At 38.6% G+C, this 14,049-nt stretch overlaps 1 protein-coding gene and 1 non-coding gene across 3 annotated transcripts; one reads left to right on the top strand and one right to left on the bottom strand.

The window, feature by feature from the left end:
* Nucleotides 1-491: 491 nt before the first annotated feature.
* On the top strand, nt 492-13,133 carry LOC108089527 (elongation of very long chain fatty acids protein 6). 2 transcript variants are annotated; one of them, XM_017187859.1, is made up of 5 exons: nt 492-691; nt 2,653-2,888; nt 10,238-10,375; nt 10,525-10,647; nt 11,162-13,133. In XM_017187859.1, the coding sequence occupies exons 2-5, from the start codon at nt 2,707-2,709 to the stop codon at nt 11,667-11,669; spliced, it is 951 nt and encodes a 316-aa protein (XP_017043348.1). In that variant the 5' UTR covers nt 492-691; nt 2,653-2,706; the 3' UTR covers nt 11,670-13,133. The 2 variants fall into 2 exon arrangements, with proteins under 2 accessions (XP_017043348.1, XP_017043349.1); XM_017187860.2 differs by having other exon boundaries at nt 493-632.
* Nucleotides 7,833-8,037, bottom strand: LOC122319915. The gene has a single exon (XR_006245383.1). It is a non-coding gene; the product is annotated as a U12 minor spliceosomal RNA (small nuclear RNA).
* Nucleotides 13,134-14,049: the final 916 nt, after the last annotated feature.

Raw genomic sequence — 14,049 nt, 5'->3', positions numbered from 1 at the left:
TACATTTTAAGTGAGCTTTATTAACAGCTTTTTAAAAGTATTTGAATAGCTCCAACTGATGATAGAAAAGTGTTTTTTTATTGCTGATTATGGGGAAACTCAATAATTGATACATAACTCAACTTCTTGTTGCTTAAATTATATGTCAGTTAAATCCAGTGCGATTCTGAAATACAATTTTCCCATTCGCCAAATGAATCTTTTGGTTAGTAATGTAACGGTACAATGTAAAAATTATTTGAACAAATCAAAAAAAGCTAACAGAAATGTTAGGTTAAAAGCTTTTTTAACAGTGTGAGAGAGGGGCACAGCGGCTACTTTTAAAAAGAGCACGGGAGCGCCAAGCAACCCCCTCGCTGTGTGACCGTGAGCCAAGAAAAATAACACGACAACTAAAAATACCGAAACATTTTTAGCATTACCATTAACAGAGCAGGCAAAAGCGCCTCCAGTGGAAGAATACAAAAGTCTAGACGAAAAACAAAGTAATATACTAACCGCCACAACAGTTCACGTTCAGTTCGCTTTGCGCCGGCGAATCCGAGGAAAGTTTTTTGAGTTAGCTGAACCGCTGGTAAAAGTGTGTGGACGATCCAGCCAATTGATATTGCGATAAGAGGCGGCGAGCAAAAGTAATTACCTCATAGCCATCACCGTTCGAAAATAGTAACCGTGTTTTCTGTGATACTGTGTGAGTGCGTGTACTCGTTAATGTTTTGTGGTGGTTTTATTTCCTCCTTGTTTTGCGCCCCTTTTTCTGCCGATGCTGCGAGAGAGAGAGGCGAAAACATATTTCTCAGACGTTTGCTGATTTTTCTGAATAGTTTATCGATTCGGAAAGAAAAATAACCAAAAAAAAAAAATCGCGTGTTTTTTGCAAGACAGTGTGGGGAGAGGGTGAGGTGTTTTGAAATCATAAAAAACCGCTAGAGCCACGAACAAAAATTTCACTAGAAATTTTTGAAAGCGCTCGCGCAAAAAACCGGATATGTTACTCAAAAAGAAACAACAAAAAAGCTTCCAAAGCGAAGCTTATACTAAACGAAATCACCTGTATGTGTGTGCGAGAGTGAGTGAGAGTGCGTAAAAGTGTGTGTTTCTAAAGTCGCGTGTCTGGCATGCAATTAGGCATTCAAACTAATTTCCCTCCCACCGGCAAATTGTGCCTGCCTCATTTGTGTTTCGGCTGATTTTTGTGTTTGCTCATGCTTGCATTTCTTCCGAATTCTTTTTATTTGCACGAGACTTTTTTACCAAGAGAGCAAGGGAGAGAGCCCGCCAGTCTGGCGCTCTCCCTTTACCACATAGTCACACTTACCGTTACAGCCACCCCCTCTCACCCGGTGTGCCCACTACACTGAAAGAATACTTCGGAAATTAAAAAGAGTCAAAACAATATTCGGACTAAAAAAATGATTTCTTTAGTAATTATGCTCTGAGAATGCCCATAACATTTTTAAAATTAAAAAAAAAATGATTTTTTTCTTAGCAACCACATTTGCTAAGATTTTAAAAGACTTTACTTAAGGCATATACTCCATTTTTCTCTGTAGCAAGTGGTTTGTGTATCTATTAGAGCTCCAGCACGAGGTATGAAAAGTGTGAAAAGCGGAAGAATGTAAATGAAGATGACCACAAAGCGTGCGCCATTCATGAAAGCGTTGCACATCTCATAGAGAGCGAGCCAGAAACAATCTGTGGGGAAGGCACAGAGAGAGAATGAGCGAGAGAGCCTTAGCCTCCATGGACCAGCGGTGTTTTTTTGTTGTTTCGCAAAATCAATGGAAAAGATGAGAGAGAGGAGAAGTGCGGGCGGGACGAAGGGGAAAGGAAGGTCGTCCAGAAATTTATGCGACAAAACGCGCGCTTTAATGTGCCTGATTGTGTATGCGTGTGTGTGATAAAGGGGGAGTGGTGCGGAACTTTTTACTGAATTCAGCTTTAAACCTCGTGTAAAATCCCCATTACTTAGTGAACAGATAAGATACGGCAAACAGTAAAGTTCGGGAGCCCATAAGCAGAAAAACTAAAAACATTCGTATTGTAGATAACTTGAAAATATTCTTTGTACTTTACCATTTACTTATTTTTGGATCGAGAGAAAATGGGTTTTTTTCAATGATAATACAATAAATTTTAAAATAAAATAATTTTGAAAAGGGTTTAGTGGTAACTTGTTAAAAAAGCTTCACATCTCAAAATGTCATAAGACGTCAGCTAACATTCAAACTTTACACTTACTTAAAAATGAAAAGTATTTTTTTATGACCCGCTAAAACATTTAGAGGTTTGTTGTGAAACTCCTTCGAAAGGTTTCCCACTAACAAAGTTCAACAAAAAGCATCTAATAAAGAAATGTACAAAGTATCACTTTTTAACTTGAACCCTTGGTCAATACCATTTGAAGCCAAATGTGTGTAGACACAACAAATTTCTTTCTACAAAAATGAATTTTATTGCAGCGTTTTTATTTGAGCTAGAAATTTGTCTAGGTCTTTCAAATTAAAAACAATAACACCTGCAAATTAACGTTGAAATGTTAAGGTTCAACTTCCTTATAATTAAGCAATATCAAATCATTATGTTAAACAAACTACTCAGCTTTTTATAACCTTTTAACTTATAGAGTTCTACGTTATTTTTCCTCCTTAGCTGCGCATAAACCAAGTAACATAGCCACCAACACAACACATAAAACCCACCAAAATGATCAACATGGACATTAGCGTTACGCCCAACTACTCGTACATCTTTGATTTCGAGAACGACTTCATTCACCAGCGCACGCGCAAATGGATGCTAGAGAACTGGACATGGGTGTTCTACTACTGCGGCATCTACATGCTGGTAATATTCGGTGGTCAGCACTTTATGCAAAATCGGCCGAGGTGAGTCTTCCATACATATTTACTAGACTACTTGGGAACATGTGTTCTTTGCTGGTTCGCCAACTCTGCGAAATTATCGCTCTGCCCTTGAAACCTTGAGAAATTACTAACTGGCGGCGGGAGGAGTGGCACTAATTACACCCACAAATCCACACGCCCATTGCAGCCAGTTGAAATGTTTCTATTTAATAAAACCAATCCCTGGAAACCCCATATTTACTCAATCGCACTTTGTTTCAGTTTATTCTCCGGAATGACTGCAGTCCAAGTGGCTCTTTGTTATTAAGCCAAACAGCTGTTGAGTTTCACGTGTAATTATATAAAATTATAGCTCATCAATCGATAATGCTAAAGGTGGATCCTTGAACCAATCTCTATTACCAGGCAATTGAGTTTGCAACACGCACTTTTCCGCCTCAGTTTCCAATACCTAAAGATCTTTGATTTTTAGCAATTTTGGGTATTTTAGCAATTTTTCCAACTGTCAACACGATTGTTCCTCGTTACCTGATTTACCTGTGGCTGTGATGGATTCAATTGGCTTTCCGTGCTGACAATTGTCTCGTTTCGCTTTGCTGTTTGCGTTTCTTCTGCCTCCCTGCTTCTAATTGTCGTCATCGGGTTTTTGTGGCCAAATTAAGTTGGGCTCGTGACATGCCATTTTTGGGCGCCTCTAGTCTAGTCTGTATTTTTGCAAGATCATAATTTCTGTTTGTCACCTGTTTGGGGGCGATTTATGGCCTCGCAAAAGCTACTGTCAAATTGGGCAGTAAGTTTCAAAGTTCACTAGTAAAGTTCTTTGTTTCTAGTTTCTTCTGGGAAAATAATGAATATGAACAGCTGAAAGTTGGTATGGTTAAAATGGGAATCATCTAATATATATGTATGTTTTTTGAGGTATTATGAATTCATTCCTTCTTCATTATAAAATTCTTAAAACGTTTCAAAAAAGGTTCTGTTTAGAAGCAAAAAAATGGAGAAAAAAACATACATTTTTTGTTGTTTCGGAATCAACGTTTTTGCTCATCTTCTTTCAGCGATTCCAATAAAGACTGCTTACATAATTTTTAGAGTACCCATTTCTGCCCACACTCCAGCCTACACCCATTGGAATCAGATGAGTTGAGTTGAGTTGAGTTATATACATATAGGGGCTTGGCCCTGGGTTGCACGGCAGTTCTCCCGACGGACACTCATTGGGGATTTCTCGGACAATTTTATGTTTTTATTGTTGTTAACTCTGCTTTACACACTCGGCTCTTTTCGGAATGTCGTCTCAATATTTACCCACATGAAGGAGAGACGGCTAAACAAATGGGCGTACTTGGCATAGAAAGGTGTGAATTTAATGGAAGAGCGATGAAAATGCGTTTGGGGGCAGGTTCCAGGGCATTTTTTATATGACTGCAAAGGGTTAAAATTAGGGAGAGGCAAAAGGATAAATTAAGCAAATTAAAATCGTGGTTAAATAAGCTTATGAATATTTAAGTAGACATACTTAACCAATGGCAACGCATGTTTGGTTTACATATACGGGTGTTTACATATTTAGAGAGTGGACTTCCACTTGCATTCCTCCTTACCTAAGTTCCGAATGCATTTCCACTTTTTTTTTTTTTTCCATCGCTCATTTCGGACAGTACGTCATTAAAGTCATTAAACTGATTAGCTCTATATGTAGGTGCACGTTCTATTTAACATGCCCAGCGGACAAAGTTCAGTCTGTGGCACATGGCGTGGCATGCAATAAGTGGGTGTGGCTTTTGGGGGGCAATACTACCAGGCTGGAGTCGCCGGACAGGACAGCAGGACATTCACTTATGTACTCGCTCGTTTGTCCCACTTCAACTGGACAGTGTACACCAGACTACACAATAATTAAGTTATGCGCTTTCATAAAATTGAAAACTAGATTTTAAACTAAATATTTGTTATGTTATATACATAGTTGCATATGATTAATTATCAATTTAAGCAACATATATTTTCTTATTACAAGCCTCATTTTAATTTTGAGGCGGCCTCCGGTCTCAAAAACAAATTGCAATTCCTGCAAGAAATTAAATCACCCGATAAAAATAGTTCTTGTTGTGCAGTGTGTAATATTGTACTCTGCGTGTGCAAACGTTTTGTTTCCATACAAGGAGAAGGGGGCCGTATAAAATGGGGTGAGAAAAGTGTGTGGGCGCCAATGCTTAGAACTGAAAAAAAAATCACAAATGAACATTTTCACAATAGAGCGAATGACCGATCTTGGAAGTAATTCAAAATTTTAAACGCTTGAGTCATTCAATGGTCGTAGTTTCACTCGTTTATATTTATTTTTATCTGAGGAAGTAGTACGTTATTATTCACAACAACAGGAAATAAGTGTGACGAGGACGTACGAGTACAAAGAACCTAGTTTCTACCCAAAACCCCGTTTGATTTTGACTCCACCCCCATTAAAAATGTCCTTTAATGTGGCTTCATCACGCTAGTTCCGTATACAGTGTCCTAATATTGTTGAAAAACCATATTACTGCTGTTCACATGGGGAAATTTTTAAAGTTTGCAGTTGAAGCGTGGCAATTGTATAACGATTTGCGAATTAACCAATAATTGCCAGCATGACAGGCGAGCCGCCAACACCCTCCACAGGCACCTGGCATTACAATTGCAATTACGGCCACAATTATATATTGCCAGGCGGCATTTAGTTAACAATTACAAACGCCGACAGGCCGAAAAAAAAAATAATAAATAAATACGAAAACACACGGCGAATATGGAGAGTCAAGAAGAGGCATTGCTGAAAGTGAAACTTAATTTAATTTTGGTCGGCTTATGAGTGTGGTGCATACATGTACATATATTAACATCAAATTAACGACAACCGTTAACACAAACAGTTGGTCAAAAGTGGGCAGAGAGCCGGCAGGCAAATCTCGTTAGAGCCGCGCTATTTTTATAGGCCTTTCGGATGATGTTTTGATATTTTCCTACATATGGTATGAACGATAGTACCAAACATAAAGCTCGGAGAAAAGCTCTCTCTCTCTCTCTCTGTTTATGACGGCCCTTTTTTGAGTCAGCATCTCTATATCACGCCACTTTTCCCCACTTTTATTTACTCCACGCGTCCATCTCTCCCTCAGAAATAACTCGTTTCTGTCGGCAACCAAAAATTGTTTTTAACTGGACTTGTGATGATTGAATTCGGTCCGAGTATCGACAGCTTATCGCCCACCTGCTGGATCAGCAGCAGGTGTGTCATACCGTGTTGCCCCAAAACTTCTAGCCATGACTCAGCCACCGTTGGCGAAAAGGAAAACACTCAAGTTTCCCTTTCGCCATAAACAATTACGCCGATAAGATTGGTGCCCATTAACACCTGTAGTACTTTTCAGATGCGAAATATCACGGATTTCTAAATGTTTCTCGAAACCAACAAAATTCGGTTGTAAATTCCGCAAACAAATTGGATACGCTCATTATATATACTTTTGATGGAAGTTAAGAGAGTTTAATTGGAGAGTAAAATGGGTCATTGGTCGTGTTTTAATTGAAATACCTCGAAATTTACAAAAATTAGCATCATTAGCAATGCAAAACATGTTAAGGGAATTAAACGAATAATGGAGCCTAAAATGATAAAAAGCCAGACGTACAAAAACAAACGGGTTGGAAAATTATAAACAGATTCTAATCAAAAAAGGTATTATTATTATATGTATTTAAAAAACTGATAGTTAAAATAAGAAAGCTCTTCCGTGTTGCAAATCCATAACATTTAATTAAGCAACATTTCTGAAATAGCCTTTAACTTTAGCAAGATAATCTTGATTGCCACTGCAAAAGCAATTCTCTGATGGAAAATCGTTAAGCACAAAATGGCTCAAACCTTTCACAATATTTTTTCCCTTGCACTTTGAAAGCATTCGGAAATTCGGAAACTTGGTCAATGCTGAGACATCCAATCTTGCCGTTTTTGTGAACCAGCACAAAATATAATGAATAATAATTAAAAACGAATTCATAGCGAAACCTTAATTTTGGCTTAACATAAAACCCAGAAAGCCAAGACTTTTGCAATTCACCGAAAAAAAGGTTTGCGAAAAAAAGAAAAACAAAACAGTGTCTCATCAGTTTCGAGACAATGTTGCGAATTTTGTACCGCATTTCCATACGTATTTGTATCTATAAGTATGGAAGTATGCCATGCCACCGCATGGAAAAGTGGTGTGTATATATATAGTGAATTTATAAGGGGGCTGCATAAATCAACCTAAACAATCCGAGCTAAACCCAAGCCAAAACTAGCATACGATAATCAATTGACCAACATATCTGGGGTTTTTTTTTTGTTTTTCTCTCTTTCTCCACTGGGTTTTGTTTACATATTTTGCACAATCAGGTTTACTCTCTTGTATATCTGATTTTCGCTCTCCCAGTCGGCGAATGTCTTTCTCTTTGCTTATGCAATTTTCGCCATTAAGTCAAGAAAGCAAAAGAAAGTTCACTAACTTCCCCAGAGAGCAGCAAAAAAGAGCTACATCATCATGATTATGGTAATCATGTTATGCGGACCAACTTCATTTTTTTGCCAGCTTATTTCTTTGGATTTCATCTAACTTTGAACTTTGACTTCCACTTCCCTAATGTATATTAAATAACAACGATCTTTGTCTTAATAAATTTTATGTTACGAAGGCTTGTTATTTCACTTTTTTACCTAGTGCATAAATTACTTTGTAAATCAGGAATACCCTGTTTGTTTTATTCAACCTCCTTTTTTCTTCATATATATTTTCGTTTATGTAGGAATAAAAATGGTTCAATCGAGACGAAAACCTCTTAAAAATTGCAAGTTCAATGTTTAAATTTCTGTTGTATAAATTAATAATAAAAGGATGCTTAACGAATGGATTATTTATCGGGCAGATCGCAAACACCCAGCCGAGAAGTGGCATCCGGCCTCGCTCGCCGGGCACAAAGTAGGTGCCGGTTCGCTCAGCCGGACGCCACCCACTCGGAAAAGGAGGGGACGACCTGTGCCCTTGCAAAAATTGAGCTTCAAGGGACGAAAGTCGCCCCCCTGCCTAGAAGCCAAAACTGCCAAGCGGTTAGCAAGGCCATTTGGTTTTCCTTACTCATTAGTTTGAGGCACGAGTTGCTGAAGGTCGGGAAGTGGAAGCTAATGCGCGCGCAGCTAGAACCAGTTGGGAATTGTTTGGACGATAAGTTTGGACGATAAAGTTTTGCAGGCAAAAAAAGCTTTTGCAGGCCAATTTTCCGTTGCATAACGCGGGTAGTTTACAAAGTTTTAAAGATGAGAGGAACGTTTTAAATGCAAATAAATGTATAACAGAGTTTTTCCGAGTTTGTTAATACTGTTAAAAAATATCAAACCAACAGGGGACCAGAAGTGTTTAATTGTGAGTTAAGGTTAGCGTGACTTTATTTTAGAAAATAAAATTTTTTTTAAATCATATAAAGCACTTTTAGTGTAGTTAAGCTTCGGCTTAAAAGGCTCACTACTTCTCTTGGTCTCTCCTGGCATTGCACTTAATTGTTATTAATGGAAATGATTTTTTAAGATTCCCAACCAGAGCACATCTAGAACTCAATTCTTTAGTTGAACATTTCCGCTTGGTTTCCCCCTTCCCCCGTGTTTTTTTTCTCCTCAAAACAGAGCTTAATTGTCTAATACAGTGGGACTTATCTATGTAAATCTCTGCCGGAATTTAAAGTGAGCTTTTTGGGGGGTTGATGGCACAATTGAGCATTCTGATTGCCCCCGATAACAGTCTCCATGGACTGGCCTGAAATACACAATCTTTATGGCTTTGTTTGGGGGAAAACAAGTGACTATCGATTCCCAAGTTTTTATAAATCCATTGACGCATTCGAGGCTCTTAGCTAACATGTGCCGAAAACAAACACTTTCCTTATTCACTTTGTTTTCGCGCAACTTGACAACGTTTTGCTGGAATATTTGCAAAGTTATTTTTGTTTGTTCACAACTGTTTAAATCTGTTTCCCAGGCCAAAGGTTAAGGCAATCAATTATTTGGCCCGGCCAACAAAAACACATGCTGATAACAGAAATCACACTTTTTTTTGGTTTGATTGGTTTTTTTTTATGACTAATTGTCGCGTGGAGAGGTTTCACTTCAGGCATGGAGTATATAGTATAGCGAACAGGCCATCGATAAGGTTGGCTGGTTGATTCGCAGACCAATAATTGCGCAACTTTGTTTGCCTTTACTAATAAAGATTAAGAAATCCACATTCAAATCAATTCCTAATTAGAGCAACTCGTTGAGTGATTCGACTGAAATTAGTTTATAATTCAGTACTAACTTATTTTTATTGGTTTATTACGTCAATTTAATTTGGCTTAAAAAATTTTGTGGAACGAGGTATTGGGTTTGTTAAACCCCAAACCAGTATTTTTGTCTGGGCAACTTTTTTTCTGTTCTGATGAGAACCGAAAACAAAGGAGTGAATTAATGAGTGTCTGACTATGAAAGAAGTTCTCATTTCCATAGTCTTTTTCGAGACTAAGTCCATCCTTAATTAATGTTAGTCAATCACCTGATAATTTTTTGTTTTCAGTTAACCTTAGACGAACTAATCAAGTGTAATCTATAGTAGTCGATGCCATGACATTGAGTAATGCTTATTCTAATTCCCTTGCATCGAACGATCGAGTCCAGCTAGCTTGTTATTCAAAGTGGCCTGACAACAAAGTTTGGGGAGAGATTAAAGGGATCTAATGAATAAATTTTCAATTCTAATACCTGTGACTGCGACTACTGGCCCTGTGACATCCTCAAGTTGTGCGTTGATGTCATTGCATTACTCAAAAATTCGCACATATTAAGTGCTCATAGCAAATAGTACTTGATCTTTGACTGTCACGCTCGTCTAGGACGGAGGCATGGAAAATTGAAAATTGTTAGAGTTTGTTGATCTTTGCAGTTGTTTTTTTTCCGCTGTGATTTCACGACTATTAGCCTCGAGTAAATATGAATGATTTCAAGTGTTCGCTGTGCGAAATCGTCTGGAATTTGCATTTGGCAAGTGTGGGAGTGAGTAGATTAAATTATATATTAAATTTATGATAACCAACTTTGTCGCAGTCTAAGAAACTCTGTTGCTTTGAGGAATTTACCAGATTATTTTAAATTCAATGAACGTAGCTATCGAAAAGTTTCACGATACATCTCAGAATTAATTAGTTGCAAGTCGTACCCCAAGTCGGGTTTACGAGGAATAAACCCCAACTTTTAATTACACATTTTTAGTACGTTTCCTATGTATTTTTCCTGTATTGCTAAAGTTTCCTTTCACTATTTATTGCAGATTTGTACTGCGCGGCCCGCTGATCATATGGAACACCCTGCTGGCCATGTTCAGCATCATGGGAGCCGCTCGAACGGCGCCGGAGCTGATTCACGTGCTGCGTCACTACGGACTTTTCCACTCCGTCTGCGTGCCCAGGTTGGTATTTGCCTTCCAGCCTTTCAGCCTTTTTAATATCAAGTTCAGCGGCGCCTGCACGCTTGACCTTGATATGGGGGCTGAAAACTCGATTCCTATGCAAATGTGCGTTCACTGACCGATATTCAACACATATTCCTCTCCCACAGCTACATCGAGCAAGATCGCGTGTGCGGCTTCTGGACCTGGCTCTTCGTGCTCAGCAAGTTGCCAGAACTGGGCGACACGATATTCATCGTGCTCCGCAAGCAGCCTCTTATCTTCCTGCACTGGTAAGCCTCAAAATGGAATTTTGCTTTCAATAGGAATTTCAGCAACATAATTCTTGATAAAAATTAAACTCTGTGGTATTTAATTTAATCATTTCTTTAACTTTAAAACGAGAGACCTAAACTGCTATTGATGATTCAATATAGTAAAAGTTTTTCCGTCTTTATTTTGTTTATAAAATTGATAAAATAGTTTAGGGGGTCTCACAAGTCCCTTTTAAATAAATTCATACTAAAAGTCAAATTTCAGACTCATACAAAAACTTAATTAACTTAATTGCTTATTACTAGTTGAAATAAAGCATTTTAAAAACTTTATCAATTCAGTGGCATTAGGAATATGTCATAATACAACATATTGTATATACAGTTTCTATGGGCTTTAATTTCCTCAAAACAATACACGGAATTTAATTCATTCAATTTGATTTGATAATCTTCAACCCCCATTATTTTTAATGGGTTTCCAGGGAACTGATAGTACAATGTATATTCATTTCAATGTTTTCCTTTGCAGGTACCATCACATCACCGTGCTGATCTACTCGTGGTTCAGCTACACGGAGTACACCAGCTCGGCCCGCTGGTTCATCGTGATGAACTACTGCGTTCACTCGGTGATGTACAGCTACTATGCGCTTAAGGCGGCCCGCTTCAATCCGCCCAGGTTCATCTCGATGATCATCACATCACTGCAGCTGGCGCAGATGATCATTGGCTGTGCGATCAACGTGTGGGCCAACGGCTTCCTGAAGACGCACGGCACCTCGTCCTGCAACATCTCGCAGCGCAACATCAACCTGTCGATCGCCATGTACTTCAGCTATTTTGTCCTGTTCGCGCGCTTCTTCTACAAGGCGTACCTGGCGCCCGGTGGCCACAAGAGCCGTCGCATGGCCGCCTCCCTGGCCGCCCAGAATGCGGTCAAGCAGTCGAGCAGCCCGCCGCAGACCAGCGAGAGCTCCAAGTTCATCGGCGCTGGCGAGGATCAGGCCGCCTATCTGCGCAAGGCCAAGGCGCAGTAAGGAGAAGAGCAGCGAGCCACGCCCTACGCCCACGCCCAATCCCACTCCAAAAACACCATTACCAAACACCACCACTCCCCCCTGTTAACGGCTAAGGACATTTATTTATGTAGCGGTGTACAAGTTGTTTTTTAATTTTAAACCTGGGTGGCACACACACGATCGATCGTTCGGTAGAGAGTTTAATTTGTAAGCGAAAAGTTGTACCGGGTGGACAGGCATACATACGAACTACTATATATTTCTGAACATGTATATAAGAAACAGACGAACCAAAATTCAGTCATTAAACTGTACGTAACTGGGTGCATTATGCGTACACGTAATACGTAATACGTAATACGTAATGCGTAAGGCTTAAAGATTAGAGTGTGCTGGCATGAATTTAAATGTCTAGAATTGTCCATGACCACCCAGCCAAAGGGAAATAATGTTGCAGAAAAGGGACTTAGCTGCTTTACTAGTTGGTTAAACTATTAGTCACTCCGAAAACTCTATATGTATTTTAACAGCTACAGTTCTTTGCAGTAACTTTAAACGTGTGTTGTCTAGCCCAAAGTCGTGAATGTATAGATTATATAGTTTGCAGAATTATTGACAGCCACTAAATTAACGTTTGTTTTTCAGTTAGCCTTCGTTTCCATTTCGATATTTGCGTTGTCAACGGTTATTTGCCTTCTCAGGTGGGATTTTGTGTTGCCTCCCAATTTTAGTTAAAATTCTCAAGAAGGTTCAGACTCCTGCCCATATTTTTGAATATCACTCTGTAAGCGATACATAAAGAGCGGGCATTTTTGGTTTATAATTCAACTAGAGTTACTGGAAAAGTGTTTTTCAACGCAAATTTGTGTAGTTGGGGTCTGAGAACTTTGTACTTCTAAGTCTATACGCATATATGTATATTTATAAAACCTATATTAACGGAATATTAAACAAGTGAAAACAAAGGAAACCATTACCAACCAATAACAAAACACTATAAGTTAGTCTATTGTTCCAAGATCCAGAGCGCAAATTGTTATTGTAAAGTAATAAAGTGTTTTGAAATCTGTATAAATTACCAATATCTGTAATAGTCTAATCTCGATTGATGAAAATTCTGCTGACTGACTGGATCGAAATTTGTCGAGTCATATCCTTCACTCGCCAATTGCCACATTTTCATAGTCACAGAACAAATAAGTTTCGCAAAATGAAGCCAATCAGTCAGTACAGTTTTAAGTAAGTGTCATAATGCTAATAAGGTTGGATTTTGTTAGGGGAAGGCATTTATTTTTTAGCCTGTGTTGAATGCACCTTAATATTACTTCATTTACTTTGCTGCTTTTTTGTAACTTAGAAATACTAAAGAAAGTCCTTGAACGTAACATAAAAACAAAGTAACCAGAGGAAAGTTAAAATTATATTTATATTTGTAAGCGAACCGAAAAGGGAAAGAGTAAAAACCAAGAACTTGAAAAGCAAGAGTCCTACTTGAAAAGTTAATTTAGTGTAAACGAGGAAACTGTAACTGATAATTGAAAAATGAAAATGGTGGGGAAGCTGAAAAAGGGGATCGTGTGAATGGAGAGAAGGATCTTTCGATACTGAACTCTAGCAGGAGAGAGAAATTGAAACGAACAAACTTGAAATTTTTGTCGGGTATACATACTAAATAAAAACTAAGCGAACACAAAACTAAAGATTGAGAATGCAAAACGAAAACCAACGGATAAATAAAACGTAACAAACGGAAAAGGATGAAATCGTTGTACTTGTATTAATTTGTTGGGATAATGGATTACTTTAAATTTTATATTTATATTTATTTGAAGCTCCTAACAATTTCACTCTTTAATTGTGTCATTGATCCCCATAGAAAGTACTGAATTTTGAATTTTCAAAATAATATTTTCACATTTTACAGCACTGGTTGAATTAGTAAAGTTCTTCCGAACTTATCCGTTTCACACACCAAACAGCTCTGCCACTCGCTGACCTCAGTAAAGTTTTCTTCCCCATCAGCGCTGCCAACTGTGTCTAAGACACTTTATTAAAACCGATAGTTTTATCGACTATTTATCTACAGTACGGTATGTTTAAACGACCGAGAAGCGGTCACACGAGTGCAAGTTGGATTCCAATTCGATCCGTCGCCGTGCGTGGAAAAAATGCACAGATATAGATAAAGCAGGGCCAGCAGATCAGATACTACTATATCCTCGCGAAAACCGATAAATATGCCAAACGCATTCGCCTGCAAATTGTTAAAGCCGTGAAAAATAGAAGAAGGAGCGATCGAAAGGGATAGAGAGAGAGCCAGAGGCGGAGGCAAGAAAGACAAAGTGCATTTTCAGGGCGTGTTTGTGGGCCCCTTCCGCAGACCCCCCTCGGCCAACCT

The sequence above is a fragment of the Drosophila ficusphila genome, unplaced genomic scaffold (assembly GCF_018152265.1).
Source record: "Drosophila ficusphila isolate 14025-0441.05 unplaced genomic scaffold, ASM1815226v1 contig_286, whole genome shotgun sequence".
NCBI classification, from domain to species: Eukaryota; Metazoa; Arthropoda; class Insecta; order Diptera; family Drosophilidae; genus Drosophila; species Drosophila ficusphila.
This window is presented reverse-complemented; position numbering and strand designations above follow the sequence as displayed.

Bases quoted from the DNA above. Each gene is read 5' to 3' on its own strand.
- LOC108089527 (XM_017187859.1), top strand. From the start codon at position 2,707: ATGATCAACATGGACATTAGCGTTACGCCCAACTACTCGTACATCTTT. The intron at 2,889-10,237 runs GTGAGTCTTCCA...TATTTATTGCAG, and splicing joins TTTATGCAAAATCGGCCGAG to ATTTGTACTGCGCGGCCCGC. The intron at 10,648-11,161 runs GTAAGCCTCAAA...TTTCCTTTGCAG, and splicing joins CCTCTTATCTTCCTGCACTG to GTACCATCACATCACCGTGC.